The sequence below is a fragment of the Marmota flaviventris genome, chromosome X, assembly GCF_047511675.1.
Source record: "Marmota flaviventris isolate mMarFla1 chromosome X, mMarFla1.hap1, whole genome shotgun sequence".
NCBI classification, from domain to species: domain Eukaryota; kingdom Metazoa; phylum Chordata; class Mammalia; order Rodentia; family Sciuridae; genus Marmota; species Marmota flaviventris.
This window is the reverse complement of record NC_092518.1, coordinates 55,182,124-55,205,663: the sequence shown is the minus strand read 5'-3', so window position 1 is coordinate 55,205,663 and position 23,540 is coordinate 55,182,124. Positions and strand designations below refer to the sequence as shown.

Below are 23,540 nucleotides of genomic sequence, written 5' to 3'. Positions count from 1 at the left end.
CTCTGTACGATCTATGTCAACAGAACACAGTGAAGCAGCTCATCAGTCCTGGCAGCTGCTAGGTGTATGGCAATGTCAGGCACAGTCATTCAAAGCCATAACATATTACAGCACAGTCTAAACAGTAATTTTTCTAGGCTAGACTAAAGGGACAGAATAGTGACTACAAAATATGGGATGGGGAGGACTGGGGCAGGGGTAGGAAGTGCCTGGTATATAGAAGCTGAGAGGAGTAATGAATTTTGATGTTACAACATACTATTAAGCACAGATAAAGTTAAGTTAGGAATTCTTTTCAGAGAAAATCTACATTGAAGAGTGTGATTCTCAAGCTTTCCATTTAAGCAAGGTCTTCCTGCCTCTGGATAGTTTCAGAACATGTTCCAGCATCAGAATGTATTAAACTGCTGCCAAAGAATCAGGTCACTTTCTCCAGGGGGCAGAGATCAGTCAGCACTAAGAAGAGAGGAGGGAAAATGCACATCAGAATGACAGAACAAACCCACAGAATTCCAGAACATTGTCCTCCTTGACTGAAATGGAAAAAAAAATACCATCTATGAAGACTTTTTCACTTGGTGTGTGTGTGGGTGTGGGGGGTGGGATGTTACGGTAAAGCTCAGGAACTGGTCATGAAAGACACTAGATGAGAGGGAAAGGAGGAGAAAATAGGCACTGTTCCTCTAACCACCTGGATTTAAATCCCTAAGGACTAGGTGAAGGAAAATACCAGTACTCACTGCAACCCTAAACAATTTCTGGAGACTGGCAGGGTGAGCTCATTTAGAGTTGAGGAAAACTCAGATAATGAACCACAGTATCCCTCCCTCCAAATTATCTTACATTCTTAGGTACTTAATGTATTTTGAATTCAATATCTTAAAAGACACATCAAACTAGGAAGAATAAATGAATAGCCCACTTTGGCCTCATTTCCACCTGTGGCTAACATTAGCAGTGAATTTAATTAGTGTCTGAGTCATCTATTTTTCTAGAAACAATAGGCAATTTTACATCTGCCACACCACAAGGAGAGGCAGGATAGACATTTATCAAATAGAACAAAAGCATTTATTACAAATACCTTACTTACAGAGGGCTAAGTTCCTGATGCAAGGCTTACAGAATGAATTGGCTACTTCCTTTACCTTCATCATTGGGCAAAAGTGAGCTAGTGATTACTGAGGTAGTATAACTGTGACCCAACTGAAGGGTGGTAGAATGATTGTGTAAAGAAATCCTGCCAGCTCTCCGATTGTAATAAAAATGGGGATGAAGATGAATGTAAGGGGGTGGGGAATATAATACAATTGAGGGGTAGAGTGATTGCCTAGCATGTGCAAGGCCCTAGGTTTAATCCCCAGCACACATGCGCATGTACACGCTCTTGTGTGCACGCGCGCACACACACACACACGGAGACAGACAAATAAGTCTACATAATTATTTGTTCTCAAATGCAAATTCCTAGAGAGTCCATCACTCCTTATCAAATGAGAGAGAATTTTAACAATTTGTATTCTTAAAATATTTACGCATGAATAAGTGAGTATGCATTGCTTTTGCCACGTCATGAAGCCAAAGGGAATGTAATTGTTGGGTTCCCTTTCACTGAAGATTTACTGCTTCTAAAACTGAATTATAAGAACTCTGGAGTCCCAAGTGGAAGATTATTTCCAGATGACTTATCATTATAATGAAAGAAAAACCTATCATCATTAAAACATCTCTTCTTTAAATATTAACATTAAAAGTCAATAGTGAAAGGAAACATTTCCCTTAAATGTCCTTTAGTGACATCCCTTGGTTCTCATTTTATTCAATTGGTATTGGCTGAACCACTTATAGCACGGAAAATCTCCACCCTATACGCACATATTAACTTTTGCCAGGACTGAGAGATGGTATAAATTTTGCCTATAGTTGCAGAAATGCAAAGTTAAAAATCTTTAGCAGTACTAGCTGTTAAAAACCACATGAAAAGGATGTAATTCCACGAGAAGATCTCTATAAAATGACATGTGACTCTGTTCACCTTCTAAAGCAGGAAGTCAGGATTTTCTCCTTTGAAAATGAAGGGAAAAGAGGATTTACAGAATCTCCATATTTCCAAACTTTAATTAGGAATTTAAAACCTAAGAAGTAAATTCTGGCAATATTTATTCTTATTTTCTGCCCATAAAATTACAAATTAAATCCTGAGGATTAAGAGATTTTTATTTTTGGCAAAACTCTAAATTGCACTTTCACAAACATATCCAATAGATTGTGTATACTATAGATCATGTGGTTCATTTGCATAAAGCTAAATAGTTTCTTTCTCTTTTTTAGGAGCTTTTCTGCAATCCCTGAGATAAAAATTCCCAAGAAGTATTGGGGGTGGTATTTTTCTTTGCAACAATGAAATTTCATACTTCCACGTGATACTTTGGAGACAAGGTAGTCAATGGTTAAGAAGTAGGCAGATAGGGATTCAAACTCTGGCTTCACTATTTCCTAGTTGCTTGACTTTAAGCAAGTCAATTTTTTCTCCAGTTTTATCATTTGTAGAATGAGAATAATCATACCTACTTTTAGAGGCATTACAGAATGTAGATTGTTACAAAGATCAAGAGAAGAAATGTAAAATTTTAGTGCAATTTCCTTCTTCTAGAAGCTAGACCAGGGTGCAGAAGCCTCATCTCTCATTTAACATCACCAGTGCCTAGCATAGTGTCTGTCATAAAGTAGACATTCAATACAATTTTACAGAATGAATGAATAAAATAGTTTAAAAATATTTAAAGATACACACCTAAATTGAATAGGAAAACATGTGAAATGTTAAGGCCAGCACCAGGTACAGAGTAAACTATGTAGCCTAGTAACTCCTCCTTTGCCTTCCTTTTCTTCTTATTAATTAATGTTTTTAAAACCCTATGAGATGATGTCAGCTGCTTGACTGTTTTGTGGGAAGGTCAGAATGGCTCTGGAGAGGTGAATTTTGGCTCCAGACCCACAGGAACTGATTCTATGCTTAAAACACTACTGGCTTGTATTCCAGAGGCAATGTCAGAATCTGAGGAAAATTCTAATACAATAAAGTATACTGTGAAGGTACCATATTAAGTTTATTAGTGCTATGTTTTTTTTTTCTCTTCTTTGTTGGGTGTGAGTGGAACTCAATACAGATGGACACAGAAATTCCACTCAAGAACAAAATTTAGGTTTAAAAGAGCCGTGTCTTTAATGACCCTGCTGTTGTTCTAGAAAACAAGTTGTTTTGGGGTTGGCTACTGTGGCTAGCCCATTAATAGTAGAGCTAATGTTTAAGAAAAGCAGTTGAAGAGGTAGTAAAAACTGCTGAATTCATGCCCTTGCAACCACAAAAAATAAAATAGAAGCATATAATATTTCTCTCATAAAAGGAAAAAGCAAAATATTACATTTTTTTTAAACTTATGAGGTCTCTGAATTTTTCTTTAAGTTTTTGATGGGGACAAAAGTATTCCTTCAATTTTGAGCTATATAACACAAGCCCTAAGACTCAAGGTAAACAGACCAAGGACAATCCAGATAGATTTGTATTAAAAAATACACACACACACACACACACACATATATATTTAGTTGTAGTTGGACACAATATCTTTATTTATTTATTTTTATGTGGTGCTGAGGATCGAACCCAGGGCCTTACATGTACTAGGTGAGCGCTCTACTGCTGAGCCACAACCCCAGCCCCTAGATTCATATTTTAATAGCTACTATAATGAATGCTAGTTCACTAGAATAAGGTTATTTCTCTGGTCATGTTGTTAGCACTTATTAGCAAAGTTTTGTATATGTGAATATAAAAACTGTTACTAAATGAGAACTCCAGCTCAACAGAATCTTTAAGAAGTCCTAATTATTGAGAAATCTATTTAACAATATGTCTTCCTTTTGGTAAAAGATTTATACAGTGTCTGTTCGTATTATCTTACAAAGTTGAATAGTTGAATATTCTTTTTTTTTTTTTGGTGGGGGTACTGGGGATTGAAACCAGGAGCACTTGACCATTGAGCCATATCCCTAGCCCTATTTTGTATTTTATTTAGAGACAGGGTCTCACTGAGTTGCTTAGCACCTCACTTTTGCTGAGGCTGGCTTTGAACTCGCTATCCTCCTGTTTCAGTCTCCCAAGCAGCTGGGATTATAGGTGTGTGCCCCTGTGCCCGGTGACTATTCTTAATTTTTTTTCATAACATTGAACTGTTGACTTCAGTATATGCATCTGTACTTATTATAGGTACATATGCATAGTTTTCCTATGAGACATATACTAATAATCAGATATTTAGTAAAGATTGCTTTCTGGCTACTAGTGTTGTAAGATTATGGATAGGATACATACTAAGAAGTATTAACACAACTTTGAATTTCTTCATTCAAACTTGGTATGTGTCATGGAAGTTGACAGTGAGCAAGTAGCTAGGTCATTCTGCAGGGTTTGAGGTTTCAGAATGGTACCCTGATATTTACCCAAAACTCCCACAAACCAACAGCAAAGAAGTACTTGTTATCGTCACTCTCTCTTACAAATTCTTGGGTGTAAATGTTCTGAAAATCAACAATGCATTTTAGGTAGTAGGTGAGAGACATAATTAAGACTATCTCACATTGCATTCAAATACTGCTCTGAGAGAAAATAGGTTAAACATAGGCAGCAGTTCCTTGCTTCTTTCACACTGCTGGAGGTGGAACCCAGGGCATTTTCTTTTTTAGATGCCAAAACCTGGGAACTAGCAAACCCTTCCTTTGTTAGAACACCTTCCCTCTCTCACCAAACATACATACACTTATATGTATGTATGGCCCCAGGGTAGAGTGGGGTTGGTGGGCTTTCATGCAAATCCAGATTAAAGGGCCTGGGGCTGTAGCTCAGAGGCAGAGCACTTGCCTGGCACATGTGAGGCATTGGGTTTGAGGCTTATCACCACATAAAAATAAACAAATAAAATAAAGGCATGCTGTCCTTCTATAACTACAAAAAATTAAAATAAATAGGTAAATACAGATTATAATATACTTCTATCATCTCTATACTGGAGCCATAAGATTCCATTTGAAGGATGGAATAATGTTGATGTTCTTTTATGCTAGCTAAAATAGTACATTACTTGGTATACCAACTCTAGTAGCTCCCATGCAAACTATAAGAATCTTATGGGAATCATTAATTCTTCCCTTAGGATAAAATAACCTAGAAAAGTCTAATTACAAGATTGTCAATTACATAAAATGGAACCCAAGATTTTTGGTAATGTTAGAAAATATTGATGTGAAAATGGTGCAACCATTATGTAAAGCAGTATGGAGATTCCTCAGAAAACTTGGAATGGGACCACCATTTGACTCACCTATCCCACTCCTCGGTTTATAGTCACAGGACTTAAAATCAGCATACTACAGTGATGCAGCTACATCAATGTTTATAGCAGCTCAATTCACAATAGCCAAACTACTGAACCAAACTAGATGCTCTTCAACAGAAAAATGGAAAAACAAAATATGGTATACACAATGGAATATTATTCAGCCTTAAAGAAGAATGAAATTATGCATTTCCAGGTAAATGGGTGGAGCTGGAGAATATCATGCTAAGCAAATAAGCCAATCCCAAAAAACCAAAGGCTGAATATTTTTTCTGATATATGGATGCTAATTTAAAATAAGTGGGGTAGGGAAGAATAGAGATACTTTGGATTTGGCAGAACGGACTGAAGGGAGGGGAGGGAGTATGGGGATAAGAAGGTTAGAAGAATGAATTGGACATTATTACCCTATGTGCATATATGACTATGCGACTGGTATAATTCCACATCATACGACCAGAAGAATGAGAAATTATACTCCATTTATGGATGATATGTCAAAATGTATTCTACTGTCATGTATAACTAATTAGAACAAATAAATAAATTCCATATACAGTCTATTACAAAAAGAAACTTTAAGCCATTTTTTAAAACGAAGGGGGTGTGTTCAATCTTAAAATGAAACCATTAAATGTCTACCCAACTAGCTGGCAAATAAAAAACGCTACACCAGAGGAACAACCTTAAAAAGGAATGAAGAGAGAAAGGGAGGGAGAGAAAAGGAAGAAGGGGGGAAAAGGAAGAATGGAAGGAAGGTGGAAGAAATGAAAGAAGAGGAAAGGAAAAAAAAAAAACAATTTATGTGAATCCCACAGGGAGAAGCAGCTCAGGAGCAAACTAGAAATTGGGTGACAAAAATTAGAGCATCTATAAGTGAACCAGTGATAAAGATGAAAATGAAATAATAGATATACCAAATGACTTTTATAAAATAATGAGCCATTCATATAACTAATATGCCATTTGAGGTAGGCAGATGGGTCAGACTCCATTTCCAAGACACATATTGAAAGGAGTCAAAAGCATAATTTGGAACAGAGTGAGATAATTACCAGACCTGGTAAAACTAGTTGGCAAAGATGGTTTTGTTTTGTTTGTATCACTTTTCCTCTAGTGCTCCACTACCTATTCCCTGCTCTTCTGAATACTCAAGAAGTTCGTGCTCTAACCCTTTGCAAATTGGCTATCTGTGAAATAATACGCCTATGGCAATGTGGCGATGAGGAGGCTATGTTGGGCCAAGTTTTCATTTTAAGGTCTATTTCTAACTGTAGAAACAATGTCTGTTTCCTGTTAAAGGAATTTCAGGTATTAGTCCAACAGATGGGAGGGATGTTTGGACCAGGAAGCCTTCCTGGCACCCCTGGAATCAGAGGTGACTTCACATCATGCCCTGACCAGACTTAACTTCTGAAGGAAATCAAAGGAAACAATTATTGTACCTCTAATGAAAACCTGGAACCTGTTATTCTGGGTGATCACTGTGTGAATTGCCGGTGTGACTCTGCAGGCAAAAGGGCCTTGGGATCTATAAACTGATGAGTGTCTGGTTCTCTAGTAGGCAAACTGGAAGAATCTTTAATAAATGCTAGCCTCTTGGACACAAAAGCCACCAATCTACTGGGATGCGGGTGGCAAAAGGGTTTCTGTAAAGGGAAATCATGTATAATCTTTTTCCGGATCTTTTCTTTGGGGCTAAATTTACTTTTAAAATGCTTCTAATTAAGTTTGATACTAAGACTATTTTTAAACATGAATTACCATGGGATTTAAATTTTTTAATCATGTAGTAGAGAATGGTGTATCTAAAAAAAACTATAGGAAAGAAACAGACTTTTTTTGACTGAAGGAGGAGAACTAGTAGACTTGGGGGGTGGGTACTGGGAAATCCTCAAGTATGCAGATAACATTCAGCTTTTGCTGGCAGTGAAATGCCAAGCTGATGGGGGAGAAAGGAAGATCTCAGGAGGCTTTATGATTGGCAGATGAGCTTGAATAGGGGCACATGTAAGGTGATATATTTAGGGAGGGCTGATATTACAAATTATACTTGCAGGATGATGGGTGGTGACCTTTCAATTAAGACCCAGGAAAGAGCTCTAGGAAACCCTGTGGACAGTGCACTACAGAGAACAATGTAGCTTCCAGCTATGCCAAAGGTGGGGGGGGGGGGCAACAAGATGTTGGGCACTGTTAATAAGGGGATTAAAAGACAAACAAAATAATTCTCCTTTTACACAGAACCACAGGACATCTTCTTTGGTCAAGTTACATAAGCAGCTCTGATCTGTACATCTCAAGGACAGGACAGAGCCTAAGGGGAACAAAGAAGGGCAATTAAACCATCAATGGCAGGCTCAAAACAAAACAAGTCCAAAAAAAGTTGTTTTTCTTTTTTTTTTTTTTTTTCAGTCTGATAATACAGAGGTAGCCAGGGGACATGATCAAAATCATGAAGAAGCTAGTGCTGCTGAATGACTGAGTGATGCGTTGGCTGGCCAAATCTCTGGAGCAAAGAGGTACTTTTGAAGCATAAAGTTTTTATTTTTTAATAGTTCTACTTTGTTTATACAATTGCCAGTGATGACGGCCAATGCAGGCCGGCTCCTTTGGGAAGTCCCTGTTTTCCACCAGAGGTTGGGAGAAATGTGAGCTGAGGGGGTGGGGGGATCAAGAGTACCTCAATCCCCACTGCTTACCTTCAGAATTGTTGACTGGCTCACTTCCAGCCAGACTCACTCTCTCTGTTGCCATTGTCAGCAGTGAATTTGTGCCTGACCAATCTCAATTTTTATGAATACGAGTTTAGTTTCTCCCTTTTTCCTTTCCATAGGACTTGTCAACTCCAGAGGTCTACACACTAAACTGTCCACCGATAACTATCTGTAATTTAATCCTTAACTATAAGGGAAAAGAACAGAGTTCTGAGCTGGGGGGAATAGCTCAGTGAGAGAGCATATGGTTAGCATGCACAAAGCTCTGTGTTTGATACCCGGCACTACAAATACACACACAAATTTCTTATACTAATTTTAACAGATAGAACTCAAGAATGCACAATGAAGAATTATAGAGGGGATTATAGAATTGTAGAGAGAAGAAGCAGAGGTTTCCATAAGAGAAAATAGAGATGTACACTGCCGAGCTAATGAAATCACACACACACAGGTTTCTTTAGCTGAGGAAGTAGTAGAAAAAGGATTCCCAGGGACAGCTTACAAGTTTTTCTTTTTCTTAATCATACCAGGAAGCAGGTAATATCAAAGCTGGAGGAAGGCTCTGATCCAATCACTTGGCCATCCCTAACAGGAGATGGCTACCCGATTAAATAAGCATAAGAAACAGTGTCTAAAAGCTATGTGGACATACAATGTTTTTCTCTTTCAAACTGTTGCTTGAAAAAAAAAAAAAAGAATTGTGCCAGATGAGGGACCATTTCATTCTATAGAAATGCAATCCTCTTGCTCCTGGCTCGATGGTTCTGTAATACCTCTCACAGATGTGGTAGTACTTCTCATCCTGTATGCCATCCTGAAGGGGCACATTTACACTATAGTACCGTCCTTTCCCTAGGCCGACATCAGATACATCACCTGTTCCTGTAACAGAGAAGAACACTGTGTTCAGTTATTAGGAACATGTGAACTAGAAAACTTGAAGGATTGTCTGACAAGAATTTAGAAGGCCAAAACAGTCAGTTAGCAGAACAATTCTGAATTAGTAATCATTTTCTAAGGGAATGAAATTATGAAAAATAATATACAGTAGGAACAAGGATAAATAATGTTGGGGAAGCCAGGAAACTGAAAAACCTTCATTTTCATCGTACTGGATGAAATAAAAATTAAGATATTAACTCCTTTGCTTGACTCTTTGTGCTTTTGAGGTTGACATAATATCACTGTGTCACTGCAATTATCAGGATGTTAGGAATTACTTGTGGTATCTGATAGTACAGGAAGTTTAACTGATCTGCCTATTAACAGTCCATAAAAATCATCTGGAAGAAGAAACCGTGTTATTGTCATTCCTCTTATCATTGTCATTCCTCTTATCATTGTCACCTGAAATGACCTGTGTTGAAATTTTGTGTAGAATAGCCTCCATAACATAGTAACAGGATGGAGCTATACAAATATAAGATATAGGGATGTACAGAACAATTGCAGTATCTATTCATCAAAAGTACAGGGAGCACATAAGTCACTTGCCTGGGAAAAATCCTGGGGAGAATTTGTGCAGGGACACAGTCATGACTTTGGAGGTGAAACTGAAGGCATCTTCTACACCTACCAGAGAAAGAAATGTCAGAAGAATCACTTCATATATAGAACTTCTGTTTCTAATACCTAAAAATCTAGAAAGCAGTTGTGGGAAGAAGGGGAGAAAGGAAGGTGGCAATAACAAAACTAACAAGCCAAGGAATAAAAGTGACAAACCCCTGGTCTCTGATCTTTGTAATTACAGATGAGGTAGAACTTTGGCCCCAAGTGAAGATTGGGGGTACCCTTTCAAATTAATGGCAAACTATAACTGGACTTCTCCTTTCAAAGCAACAGGATGCCTGGGCTTTCTCTGACATGTGTTCTAAAATGTGGGGAAGGGAATGAGCCCAGAATTAAGACACTATCAACAGAATTGAACAGAGGACACTGGCATCAACTTTGAAGTTTTATGTTCTATTTTCTTTTCAAAGAAGTATTATGTGATAATCCCTTAAAAAAATACAAACATTAGGCATTACATGGTGAAAGCCTAATTATAAAGTACCTCTTTATAATGCATATTTGGTTATATATGCAGGTTTCTCAAAATCCTGTGTGTACTAACTAACTTATAGTACATCCTTCTGGCTAAAACTTGGAAAGCTGAAAATAGTCATGGTCTTGTTCCTTAATAGCAGCTTTATAACAGAATTTTAAAGCCTAGAGAAACATGGGGGAGAGACTTTTCTAGAAAGGGGTCTCCTTTCCATTTAAACAGGGTCAGAAAATGATTGGATGCCTGGGAGTTAAAAGCTGGGATTTAAAGTAATTCTCAGAAGCCACTTCTTGTCCAATAACCATGCTACCCATTTCTACACCTTTCCTCTCAGAATCATATACTGTCATACTATGGTTCATATAATCAGTCTGTAAAGTGCAAGGATTATTAGCAAATTTGGGTACTATCCTCCTTTATATTTCAAACAAAGATATTGTCTCAGTGTTTACTTAATGTATTCAGTCTTCATTAGAAGCCAACAGAGACCTTAAAAAAATATTAACTCTATTTGTACATAACAGGTATGTTTGAATTTCCCAAGCTTATGTTTTGCCCTAGGGAGGCAGTTAAAATCAGTTAAGGGCTCCAGGCAGAAAGTATGAAGTAAACAAAATAAAACAAGATAAATGAAAATAGCATTTCAATTTAGAAACAAGGATAGTTCATGAAAATTCTGATTATTCATCCATCCAGAGATATATCAGCTTACTTTTCTCCTGACCATGTATATGAGTTCCTGTTTTCTCCCATGTTGACTAGCACATGACTGGCTATTATTATTCTTTTCAATCCTAGGCAGAAAGAATGGTCTTGTTCTAATTTGCATTTCTCTGAGTATTAGGGCATTGAGCACCTTTTCACATGTTTAGTAGCCATTTGTATTTCTTCTTGTAGGAAATACCATTAGGCATGGTTATAAAATCATACTTAATTTTAAAAGGACGTAATCAGATAGGTGTAGGATATGGAGTTGGTGTGAAAGAGGAGAGTGTTTAGGCAGATGAAAGGAGGTGAAGACGGGGTAGGAGTGGTTAGTGAAGCCACCACAGGATGTTAGTTATGGAATCATGGGAGATTTAAAATAAACCAAATGTGTAAGAGTTTGGGGGTGGGGCAGGGGTCACTGGAAGGGAGGTGCTGAAGAGGGGAAATAAACTGAAATGAAACACACCATAAAAGTTGGCTAAAACAGGAAACTCTAAATGGTGTAGAAATAACATTGCAAATGGAAAGAACGGTTTCAGGTGACAGTCTTATTTCATTCTTATATGGTTCAATACAGTTGGTTCTAGTCTCGAACTCTGCTACTAATACTTTGCATTTCATAATCATTCATTCATACAACAAGTATTTTACTAAACCACTACTATATACAGATACTATTGGTTCAAGGCATTATACAAGACAGAGAGAAATAAATAATTTGATCTGTGTTGTGAAGGTACTTAAAGTTTTTATGAAGAAACAAGACACAGACATGTTAAAAAATTACCTAATAATATGAGACAACATGTAAGTACATAGCAAATCAGTGCTATAAACAGTACAGGACTTGAGAGGTGGAAGACAACCCTTGGGGTAGGGTGATCAGGGAAAATCTGCTACTGTTGAACCTTGAGCAAATGGATAGAACTTGGAGATACAAAAAGGGAGGAGAAAGCAAAATTAAGTTAGGAAAAAAAGGGAGGCAAAGTCAGAGAAGTAGGAATAGTGAGACATGTCATGAATATTGAGACACACTCACTGAGTAAGAGTAACCTGGACAGAAAGTAGGGAGAGATAAGACTGGAAAGATGAGGTGAGGCTTGTTTGAGGTGAGCCTTGAAAGATAGGGAAAAGACTCGACTTTACTTCGAAGACTACTGTTTTTTAAAGTGTGGCCTGCACAACAACTGTAGTGCTGTTAAATTGTACATTCTTTGGATTTATATCTGACCTACTTAACCTGAATATCTAGTGAATGTGGCCCAGCAATCTTCATGATAAAACAACCTCCCATCCAGATGCACAGGTAAGGTTGAGAAACATTGTTCTAGGCCAGGGGTCAGAAAACTAAGTGAATAGTAGATAGTAAACACTGTAGGCTTTTCAAACTAATTACAATCTCTGCTAGGCACACACTCATGCATATATATGCACACATACAAATTTTATGTTTTTACAACCTCTAAAAATGGAAAAAAAATTCTTACTCTCTGACTTTACAAAAAGTAAGCCATGGGTCAAATGCTGCCCCTTATTATAAGGAATAAGGAGACTCTAAAGGTTTTTGAGCAAGGCTGTGTTTTGCAATGGCCAAGTATTCAGAAATTCAGTGACTGTAGTTCTCAAGGTAGTATGTTGGTTTTTCCAACCTCTCTCTCATCTGTTATATTTACTTTGTGTGTGTGTTTGTGTGTGTGTGTGTGTGTGTGTGTGTGTGTGTGTGGCACTGGGTATTGAACCACAGAGCTACATTCCCAGCCCTATTTTATTTTTTATTTTGAGACAGGGCCTCGCTAAGTTGCAGAGGCTAGCCTCCAACTTGTGATCTTCCTGCCTTAGCTTCTTAAATTGCTGGGATTACAGATGTGCACCACCATGCATGGCTCTATTACATTTACCTTTATGTCACTGGTCCATGTTTCTAGCATCCGTTTCTAGCATCTGTGCAGGAAACACTCCCTGGGGAGCTCCCCACACCACCACATTTCTTCATTCTTCTTTCTGTTTTGACAGAAAAGCTAACCCTAACCTTAGACACATACTTATGCATGATTATGTGAGTATGTCTTGTCTAAAAAATTCCCAGGAAATTAGGAAGTAGCAGTCACTAATGTCAGGGACAGGGGATATACTTAATCAATCATTTAATGGATAAGTGTTCTTAGGTGAATGGAAATACTGTGTTACAGACAGGACAACTGTCACTGTAGGTCTATGTTCTAGATAGAAAATACATAGGAGGGTTGGATAAGTCTTTTCAGTAGAGTCTTCTAAGAGGGGATTAATAGGTGAGCTCAAAGTGTTAAGAGATTCTGCTATCACAAGCTAAGGAAGATGATCTGAGTTTGTGCAGGACTTCATATTTTAGCAACATAAAGAAAGTGGCAGCCGGGTGTGGTAGCTCATGCCTATAATCCCTACAGCTGGGAAGGCTGAGGCAGTCAGATCACAAGTTCAAAGCCAGCCTCAGCAATTTAGCAAGGCTCTAGCAACTCAGCAAGACCCTGTCTCTAAATAAAATACCAAAAGGGCTGGGGATGTGGCTCAGTGGTTAAGCACCCCTGGGTTCAATCCCTGGTACCTCCCCCCCCCCCAAAAAAAAGAGATTTTGGTCACTACAGAAGTTGGTAGTTTATTGGCGAAAAACTTAGACTGTCTGTCCTTCATATACCTATTTTATCCTGAGAGAAGTACCATTGAGAAGAGACAAGACTGTCAGCTCTAATCACAAATTTGCCTTAGAACTGATGGAAATGGCCTGAGGGAGGTTACTGTGCACTGGAGTAAACACTAGTTAAGAGTTCCACTTCTTCCCATTCTCCATTATAAAGCTCTGCTACAGGAGGAGAGGGGAGAGGAAATGACAGGAGGCTGGCTTAGGCAGCAAAGGAGGGATTGGCGTGGGTTAGAGGAATCCACACTACTTACTTTAGAATTCTCAATTAGGAAAATTTCAATTGCAATAACCATTCCTCCTCTTACCAGTTGCCTAGAAGTAGCTTTACTGATCAAAACCTGCTGTCGTAGCAGCAAAGCATCTTTGAAACTGAAGGGCTTACCATCTCCATGGTGCAGATCCAAATCCACATAGAGAATACGGTCAAATTTCCGTCGCAATCGTAATATTCCCAGGACAGCATCATTGAGATAACAAAAACCAGATGCTTCATCTCTGCAAGAAAACAAGTTGCTAGAGCCAACAGCCAAAAAGCAATCCAAGGGAGTCTTTACAGCCAAGGATCTAACCCTTGAGATCTAGTCCCTTAAAATTCCCCCTTCTTTGAAGAAAAACAAAAATCCAGCCACAAAGATTATATAGTAAGTGGCCTAGAATGATTAGAGAATGAAGTGTTTTGGTAAATACTCAGGTTGACTGATAACATTTTCCATTCAAGATCCCAGATTTTCAAAGCATTAGAATATAATAACTATATTGAACAAAATAAAACCTTTCTCTGATGATTTAGGAATCATGTCAAAAAATATGTAGTACCCCAGGCTCATTATGATGAACACTGATTTTCATTTCTAGAACTGTAAGAAAGCTAGACTCTAGAAGCAGCCTTAAAGACAATCCTGTAGGGGCTGGTGTTGTGGCTTAGTGGTAGAGTACTTGCCTGGCATGCGTGAGGCTCTGGGTTCGATCCTCAGCACTACATAAAGTAAAATGAAGACATTATGTCCACTTATAACTAAAAAATAAATATTAAAAAAGACAATCCAGTAGAAGATGATGGAGATTAGATTTTCTGCACTGGCCCTATAACCTGGGAGTTATTTTTTAAAATTAAAAAAAAAAAAGTCTTGGCACTTGTTGCTCATAAAAGCTGAGTGTAGAATGTACAAATGCATAACCTCTTGGGTAGCATAACACGGTTGCCTTTCTGTAAATGTAATTATTACAATGAAAAACAAAGCAGCCTTTTCTAAAGTTTATTTTGTTTTCTTCACAAAAATTGTCCTCATTGACTTTACTAGTGTCCTTTAACTTTTTTGCTATTGTGTCACTTTATCCTCTTGTCGACATAAACGTGTTCTTTTATTACACATTTATGTGAAATAACGTGTTCTTTTATTCCACTAAGCTTGGCTGATTAGATGTAGAAGAACATTATCTTTCATCAGAATGCATTATAATTTATTTTAAGGCCTCATCCAAAATGTTTCCATTTCTTTTGCTTCCACGAACACTACAAATATTTAGCCCATTTTTGTCTAAGCTCACCCTGAAGTTTTATTCAAAGCAGAATTCTGAGAGGAATAACAGTTAAAATGCATCTTTGCTTCTATGAGAAATCTTTCTAGTGCCTACACAATTCATACACTTCTTCATGAAATCTCTTTTTTAATTGCATTTCATATTCTAAACAATGCCCTGGTTCACAGGCTGAGTCAATAAGACAGTTCGATGGAGAGCAGGAAGTTGGTAAAAATATTGCTTGACACTGATTATGCTTCCTTGAGGTGAACTCAACAAGCAGCTTGACAAGGAACAGCTTGGTCTTAGGTATGCAACCAGAAAAAGAAAAAAAAAAAAAAAAGCAAAGAAAAGAATTTGTCCATCCATGAATTCTCTGTAAATAAGAATTAAATATGTGACTTTGAAAGTTCTTAGATGTCAGTGCTATTTTCCAGTTATGGAAAGTTTACATTTTATAAATCTATTGTCTCAGTACACCAAGACATATAATGGATTCTTCTATTAAACATCAATAACTTTGGGTAGATGGGACAGAACCCTGAATGGAAGGTCAAAAGAGGAGGGAGAAGGAGGAATACAAATCAGTATAGGTAATAATTGCTTCCCTCAGAGAACATACAATGAAGTTAGGGAGAATGTCATAAGTACAGAAAAAAACAAAACCAAAAACCTAACCATCCAAACAAAAAAGGCAACCGGAAATAATATAGCATATAAAGGAGAATATAGAGAACTTCTGTAGACAAACTTGGCAAAGTACACTCATGTCATTGTCAATATCAGGCTGTATTTAAGTCCCATGGTTCTAGAAAGCAGTGATGGCCAAGAAGCTCCCCACCTCTCTGTGTTCTGAGGGCTGATAATGGAGAACTGACCAGTTTGCTCTGGCATATTCCAAAGTAAGACCCATCCTTTCTTATGACTCCCATAAGACTCATGGATAACTACCTTGTTTACCCTTTTCTAAAAATCTCCTGGGCCTCTTCCTTTAAGATGTTCCTAATTAATGAACATTATTCCATGACAATAGCCTGAATAATGATGATGATGTCTGTAATTCAGAAAGTCTTTTAAGTTTTTTTGTGTGAATGTGTAATATTTTCCTACCTCTGGATGATATTACCAAATTAGATTAGAAAATCTCATAAAGGAGCTCTATTCTCATTGGCTTATAGAAACGAATAAGCATTTAGAACCAAGCTTGGGCATGCCTATAATCCCAGTGACTTGGGAGGCTGAGGCAGGAGGATCGTAAATTGGAGCCAGCCTCAGCAATTTAGCAAGGCCCTAAGCAATTTAGCAAGACCCTGTTACAAAATAAAAAAGTGCTGGGAATATAGCTCAGTGCCCCTGGGATCAATCCCCACTATGAGAAAGAGAGAGAGAGAGAGAGAGAGAGAGAGCGCCAGGTGCACACCTGTAATCCTAGTGGCTAGGGAGGCTGAGGCAGGAGGATGGCAAGTTCAAAGCCAGCCTCAGCAAAAGCGAGGTGCTTAGCAACTCAGTGAGACCCTGTCTCTAATAAAATACAAAATAGGGCTGGGGATGTGGCTCACTGGTCAAGTGCCCCTGAGTTCAATCCCTGGTACCACACCCCCCCAAAAAAAAGAAAGAAAAGCATTTAGATAAAAGGAATATTGCTTAAATTCCCACAAAATAAAGAAATTGAACCTTTAAGACTTTCAAACTGCTAAAAAGAATATTCCTATAAAAACAATCTCAAATGTTTTAACAATTCAGGTTCACATAATTTAGATCAATTTTTGGCAAATAGGGCTGATTTAGTAATTTTAGTTTACTAAAACTAGCTATGTCTTTTTCTGACTTATCAGTGTTAGGTAAAATGTGCAGGTAGATTTTTGTTCTACTTAGGTATATTCTTCCTAAACACAAACAGGCTTATCGATTGAATGAACTAATGTTACTTCTATTAAATGTTCAAGTTTATGAATAAAATAAATTTGTTTAACCAAGTTGAGTCATTCTGATAATGAACTTTATTGCAATAGTAATTATGTTTTGTAGTTGATCAGCTTGAAAATAATTTACAAGATCTTTATGTAATTGAAAACTTTGAACTGATATTAAATTAAATTCATTAATGGAGAGTCATTAGACACCTAGACCATTTCTAAGTAAAATAATGCTGAAGGCTGCAGTTGTAGCTCAGTGGTAGAGCACTTGCCTAGAACGTGTGAGGCACTGGGTTCGATCCTCAGCACCAAGTAAAAATAAATAAATAAAATAAAGGTATTGTGTCCAACTACAACTAAAAAAAAGTTTTAAAAAAATGCTAAAACATTACTACACATAATTTTAGGTTTATATGCATTTACTTCTTATTTTTACAAGGTACAGGGAGGCTATATATATTTGACTGTACTTTTTGTCACTTAGAAAAATTGTACTATAGGGCTGGTGTTGTGGCTCAGTGATAAAGCAGTTGCCTAGCATGTGTGAGGCACTGGGTTCAGTTCTCAGCACCACATAAAAATTGATAAATAAATAAAGGTCCATCAACAACTAAAAATTTTTTTAAAAAAAGTTGTACTACAAAGGATGTATATGGATACCAAAAATTGCAGAGGATTCACAGAAACAGAATTTTATTTGTTCAGTTCAAAGCTGGCTATGGTTTGATAAGTTTATTTATAAGATTTTCAAAAACAACTTCATGGCTTGTGTTGTGGCTCAGTGGTAGAGCGCTTGCCAAGCATACATGAGGCACTGGGTTTAATCCTCAGCACCATATAAAATAAATAAATAAAATAAAGTACTGTGTCTATCTACAGCTAAAAAAATTTTTTTAAAAAAAGAATTTCAGTGGTTACTTTGGTAGCACTTATACCAAAAAGAACTCCAATATCAAATATACTGATGAAAAACTAGAGTTTTGCTCTCTGTTCAAATGGCAAAGGGTTTTCTTTTTGGATTATTTGTCTATTCTTAATGACAGGTTAGAATCGGTTTGCTTTACCTTCCAAATAATCTTCTTAGATAACAAAGATTCTGTGTTTTCCCAAGGTAATCTTTTATGGTTTACTACTTTTCCTCCCCTGCAGTGCTGGGGATGAAACCTGGGCCTCACACATGCTAGGCAAGCATTCTACCACTGAGCTACACTCCCCAGCCCTCTTCTATCATTTATGTTGACTTTGGTATGTCCTTGACTATCTAAGAAAACAAAGTCCTCTCTCTGAGAAAGGAGCTAAGGTTCTTTACAATCATCTTACTTCCTGTGTTTATCTTTAAAATCTTTTATTGTCACTTTGGTAAAACAGTGAGCCAAGTATTGCTTTTCAATAACCCATCATCCTATCTTAAGTCCCAGAGGGCCCATGGAAAAAATCACAAAGGATTTGTTCTTTCACCTTGTAAAAAAAGCTGTGCTAGCAACCATTAGTTTGGTTTGATATGCTACTATTGAGGAGTTGCATGGCAAGAGCTGTCAAATCATATGAGATGCATTGCTTTCCTTAGGTTAACTTGGTAAAATATTACTAATAGAAGTATTTCAGAAATTGTATGTTGTGTGGGAAGTTCCACAGATTCATCCATGTCCTCACTGGCTGCGATATGCTATTTGTCAGAGTCCACCGTGCTGCTTTGTTAAATATTAGACAACTGTGGTATAGTAACCCTCTCTTATCTGTGGGAGATACATTCCAAGACCCCCCAGGAGATGCCTGAAACTGCTGATAGTACCAAATCCGACATATACTTTGCTTTTTCCTATGCATAAATACCTATGATAAAACCTCATTTATACATTAGGCACAATAAGTGATTAACAACAATAATTAATAATAATAGAATAATTATAAAAATATACTGTAATAAAAATGATGTGAATGTGGTCTTGTTCTTTCTCAAAACATGTTAATGTACTGTTACTGGCCTCAGTTGGCCACAGATTACTGAATCTGGGAAATGTAAAACCAAGGATAAGGGGGAATAGTGTTCCCAATCATAATTTCAGTTTTTAAGAAAACTCGGGATTGTGGCTCAGTGGTAGAGCGTTTGCCTAGCATGGGTGGGCCCCGGGTTCGATCCTCAGCACCACATAAAAATAAAGGCATTGTGTTGTGTCCATCTACACATAAAAAATTAAATATTAAAAAAGAGAAAACTGTTAACTTGATCTCAGCTTGGCTTCCTCATTTTGAATCTAGTATCTTCCTAGACATTAATTTTCAACTGGGGATTCACACCACTTACCTATGAAATTTTATTAATATACAAATATTTAAAACCTATTCTAGATTCCTGAATCTCTTTACTTAATATTCTTGGTAAACTCTGGTATATTCCAACTATATTCTTGGTATATTTGTGGTATATTATGTCAGGATTATTATATGTCATATCTGAGTCTTTTTCTCCTTAAACATTCTGTTCATACATTTTAATAAATTAGATATAATACCCTCTCTTCTGTGAAAATAAGGTTAATCATTATGTTTACAGATACTTTGTCTAAAAATTTTTTGGGATTGGCTTTTATCTTATTTTGCATGGCACAAAAACAACTGCATTTCCTTGTCAGTTGTATTGTTATTCTTGTAATGAACTCTCATCAGATTTCTCCCTTTGGAAAATGATCAGTAATAAGGTAACCATAGCTATTGTAAGTATTTTGTCACCTACAGATTGCTTTTTTATGTTTTACTCATGTGCTTCACTGAAAGCTTTTGCAGTCAGCCACAAGCTAGAGGGCTTCATCTTCAACAAAGGGCTTTCTGAGAGCCGTGTAGAAAGGGACTGCCCCAGGTACTTTTGTGTACAGGCTTCTGATGGGACAGTTTAAACAACTTTGAGGCCACATTAATGAAATGAGCCAGGACTTTGAAAACTCTAGTTTTGAAGCAGGTGGGTTAATAAGACTACTAAACCAAGGTTGAGTGGCACAAAAACTAATTACATTGGTCTGAAAGAACTGATGAGGGATGATTGGATGGTCTTTGGAATATTGCTGATGCTTTAATATTCCGTTTTCTGCACATATGTAAGGAACTCATTTCTCTGCTCTTATGCACTCTTCAACTCATAACTATTTAGTAGAGCAGGCTTCTGTAAACAGAAATGGAACATTTTCAAATGGAAATATCTTATTCCCTTTGCCCAAGTTTCCAGGATTTGGAAACTCTCATTGAGTATTCTTATTTTCTTTTGTTTGTGGTGCTCTGGATTGAACCAAAAGCCTTGTGCATGCTAAGCACACATTCTACCACTAAGCTACATTCCCAGCCCAAGTATTCTTATTTCCATAGCAATATAATTATCTGCAGAGTTTCAATAAAAATCTGTCTTTCTTGTTACCAGAACATAATTTAAAACATTGGTATGTAACCAAGGCCTTGCCTGGAATGTCATACTTGTGAATGATGCTCACTGAGTCAGGTATGATCTGACACTTTCAAGGAACTAAGGCTCACTTTATGAAGCCAGTGCATGCAATGCCTTCTTGGAAAAACTACCCTGGTACCTGGCTTACAGAGTTCCCAGCCTTACAAGTGAGTAAGGAAGGTTGCTTCCTGGCAGGCCCTGGAACCTTAGGTTATTTTGGGGATGTCCAGAAAAGAGCAATTCTCCAAATTTATAGACTGTCAGTAAAATCTTCTTAGCTTGCTTTATTAGCCTTAATAGGTTTTGATTTTTATTTTATACTATTCTCTATTGAGCTAAAATTCATGCAGTATAAAATTAAATATCTTAAAGCATACAATTCAGTGGCATTTGCTTCTTTCACAATACTGTGCTACATTTACCTGAACCTTGTCACCTCAAGAGAAAACCCTGTGCTCATTAAATAGTCACTCCCAATCCCTCCCTTCCCCCAGACCTTACCAACCACAAATCTGCATTTTTGTCTCTATGGGTTTAACTATTTTGAATATTTCATATAAATTAAATCATACGGTATGTGAACTTTTGTGTCTGGTTTCTTGCACTTCTTTTTGAGATTCATCTATGTTGTAACATGTGCCAGGAATCCATTCCCTTTTGCAGCTGAATAATATTCCACTTTCAATATGTACGCATACACACATTTCCCATTTCAATAGTATCTGTGTTGTTTTTACCTTCTGTCTATTGTGAACAGTGCTGCTCTGAACGTTGGTGAACACATACTTGTTTGAGCACCTGTATATAATTCTTTTGGGTATGTATACTTAGGAGCGGAACTGCTAGGTCATATGGTAATTCTATGTTTAACGTTTTTTATGTTTAACTTTTGAGGAATGACCAAACTGTTTTTCACAGCAATTTCACCATTTCACATTCCCTACAGCAACATACATAGGTCCCAATTTGTCCACATCTTCAGCAATACTTGTTATTTTCCAGGGTTTCTCCTTCCTCTTTGGAAGTGGTAATTGTTAAATTCTAATCATTCAAGTATGTATGAAGTGGTATCTCACTGTGGTTTTGATTTGTATTTCTCTGATGACTAATGATGTCAATCAAGCATTATTTCATCTGGGCATGGTGATGCATGCCTGTAATCCCAGGGGCTCAGGAGGCTGAGGCAGGAGGATCACGAGTTCAAAGCCAGCCTCAGCAACTTAGTGAGACTCTGTCCCAGAATAAAAAATTAAAAGAGTTGGGGATGTAGTTCAGTGGTTGAGTACCTGTGGGTTCAATCACTAGTACCAAAAAAAAGGGCAGCATTATTTCATGTGCTTATTGACCATTTGTATTTTTTTTTGTTCATTTTTTTAACTTGGGCCATTTGTGTTTTTACTGTTGAGTACTATGAGTTCTTTATATATTCTGGATACCAGATCCTTATCAGACATATAATTTGCAACTATTTTCTCATTTTGTTGATTGTCTTTTCAGGTTTTTGATAACGCTCTTTGATACTAAAAAATTTTTAATTTTGATGAACTCAAATTTATTATTTTTTATTTTATTGTTTGTAAGACAAGCCTTATTTTGAGTTCAAGAATAAGCTTTCTGAGCTAGGGCTGTGGTTTAATAGTAGAGCACTCGCCTGCCACTTGTGAGGCACTGGGTTTGATCCTCAGCATCACATACAAATAAAATAAAGGTATCATATTCACCTACAACTCAAAAATATATTTTAAAAAATAAGCTTTCTGTTTTTCCTTACCACAGTGAATCTCACCATCATGTATTTTCACAAGAAATTAATTTAAAAATCATGGGTAAAGGGCAGAAGGATCAGTAGAGTAGAAGGAAGGGAGCAGGATTTAGGGGGAGAGGAGGGGAAAAGAGGTATGGGGAACTGAATTTTGAGCAAATTATATTCCATGCTTGTATAATTATGTCAAAATGGATTCTACTGTCATGTATAACTAGAAAGAACCAATTAAAAAGAATAATCATTCTGGACTGGGGGTGTAGCCCAGTGGTAGATGGCTTGCCTAGCATGGGCAAGACCCTGAGTTCCATTCCTAGCATGGAAAAAAAAGAACAATCTTTCTTTGAGATTCTCTTTGGTCAAATGAGGGTGACTGTAGAGAGAAATTTTGTGTTTCAACCAAATACACTGTCTTGTATATAGCACAGCATTCCAGGTTATCAGAGTCGACCACTGTTCACTGTCTTTGAGTTATTTTGTACCTCTTTATAAATCACAGGTTACTGATGGGTATTCAAATTTCAACTTGTCTGTAAGAAATATAACTGACTTTCTTCCCTTCTGTGGAAAGACCAGTTTTGATACCTACTTGTAAATAAAACTCAATCCTGTTATCTTGCCCAAGTTGTCACTCCTTACCAAAATTTTAATTCTTCCAGCTTTCTTCAATATCTAGCTAATAATATCCTTCAAACAAACATTTCCTATTTTTATTCTCCCACTTGACTTGACGTCATGGAAAACTAAAACCTAACTGCCTAAATCCCTATCATGCACCTTGCCCTCTTCTCCAGGATCTTAGGCAGCCCTGAGAGCTTAAGCCTAACAATTTGATGTAAACCTAGATAAACACAGTGCTGCAACAGGCCACACATGACTGGAATGCTCCCTGACCTAGCTGCTGCCTAGACCACTATGGAAATACAAAGAAATGCTCAGGTCATGCACGCATGATCTTGTTTGAAAAGTAACCAAAACTAGGGGCAAAACAACATGGCCTAGAGCACCCAAATCCTACCTCCATGAGGGGTGTTACGAAATGTTAAGAAGTTTTTCCACTCATGTCTTAAGACTCCATTGGACTGATAACTTTCAAGGTTCAATTCTCAGCTTGGCTCTTTACTATAATATAACGTTTAATTGATTAATTAATTAAAATAGTATTGGGGATTCAACCAAAGGGCACTCTGTCACTGAGCTTCATCCCCAGCCTTTTTATTTTTTTATTTTGAGAGGAGGTCTTGCTAAGTTGCTGAGGTCGGCCTCAAACTTGTGGTCTGTCTGCCTCAGCCTCCAGAGTAGCTGAGATTACAGGTGGGCACCATATTGCCCAGCTAACATTTTTGTTTTTTGGTGCTGGGGG

The 23,540-nt window shown here is 37.3% G+C and overlaps 1 protein-coding gene across 1 annotated transcript in view; it reads right to left on the bottom strand.

Annotated features, from left to right (window-relative positions):
• Hdac8 (histone deacetylase 8) overlaps nucleotides 1-23,540 on the bottom strand; it is a 222,267-nt gene that overhangs the window by 135,772 nt on the left and 62,955 nt on the right. Inside the window, exons 5-7 of the mRNA XM_027920168.2 lie at nucleotides 13,928-14,040; nucleotides 9,611-9,688; nucleotides 8,890-8,998 (exon numbers count right to left, since the gene is read on the bottom strand). Coding sequence (XP_027775969.1) covers nucleotides 8,890-8,998; nucleotides 9,611-9,688; nucleotides 13,928-14,040 — 300 coding nt within the window. The remainder of the gene's footprint in view (nucleotides 1-8,889; nucleotides 8,999-9,610; nucleotides 9,689-13,927; nucleotides 14,041-23,540) is intronic.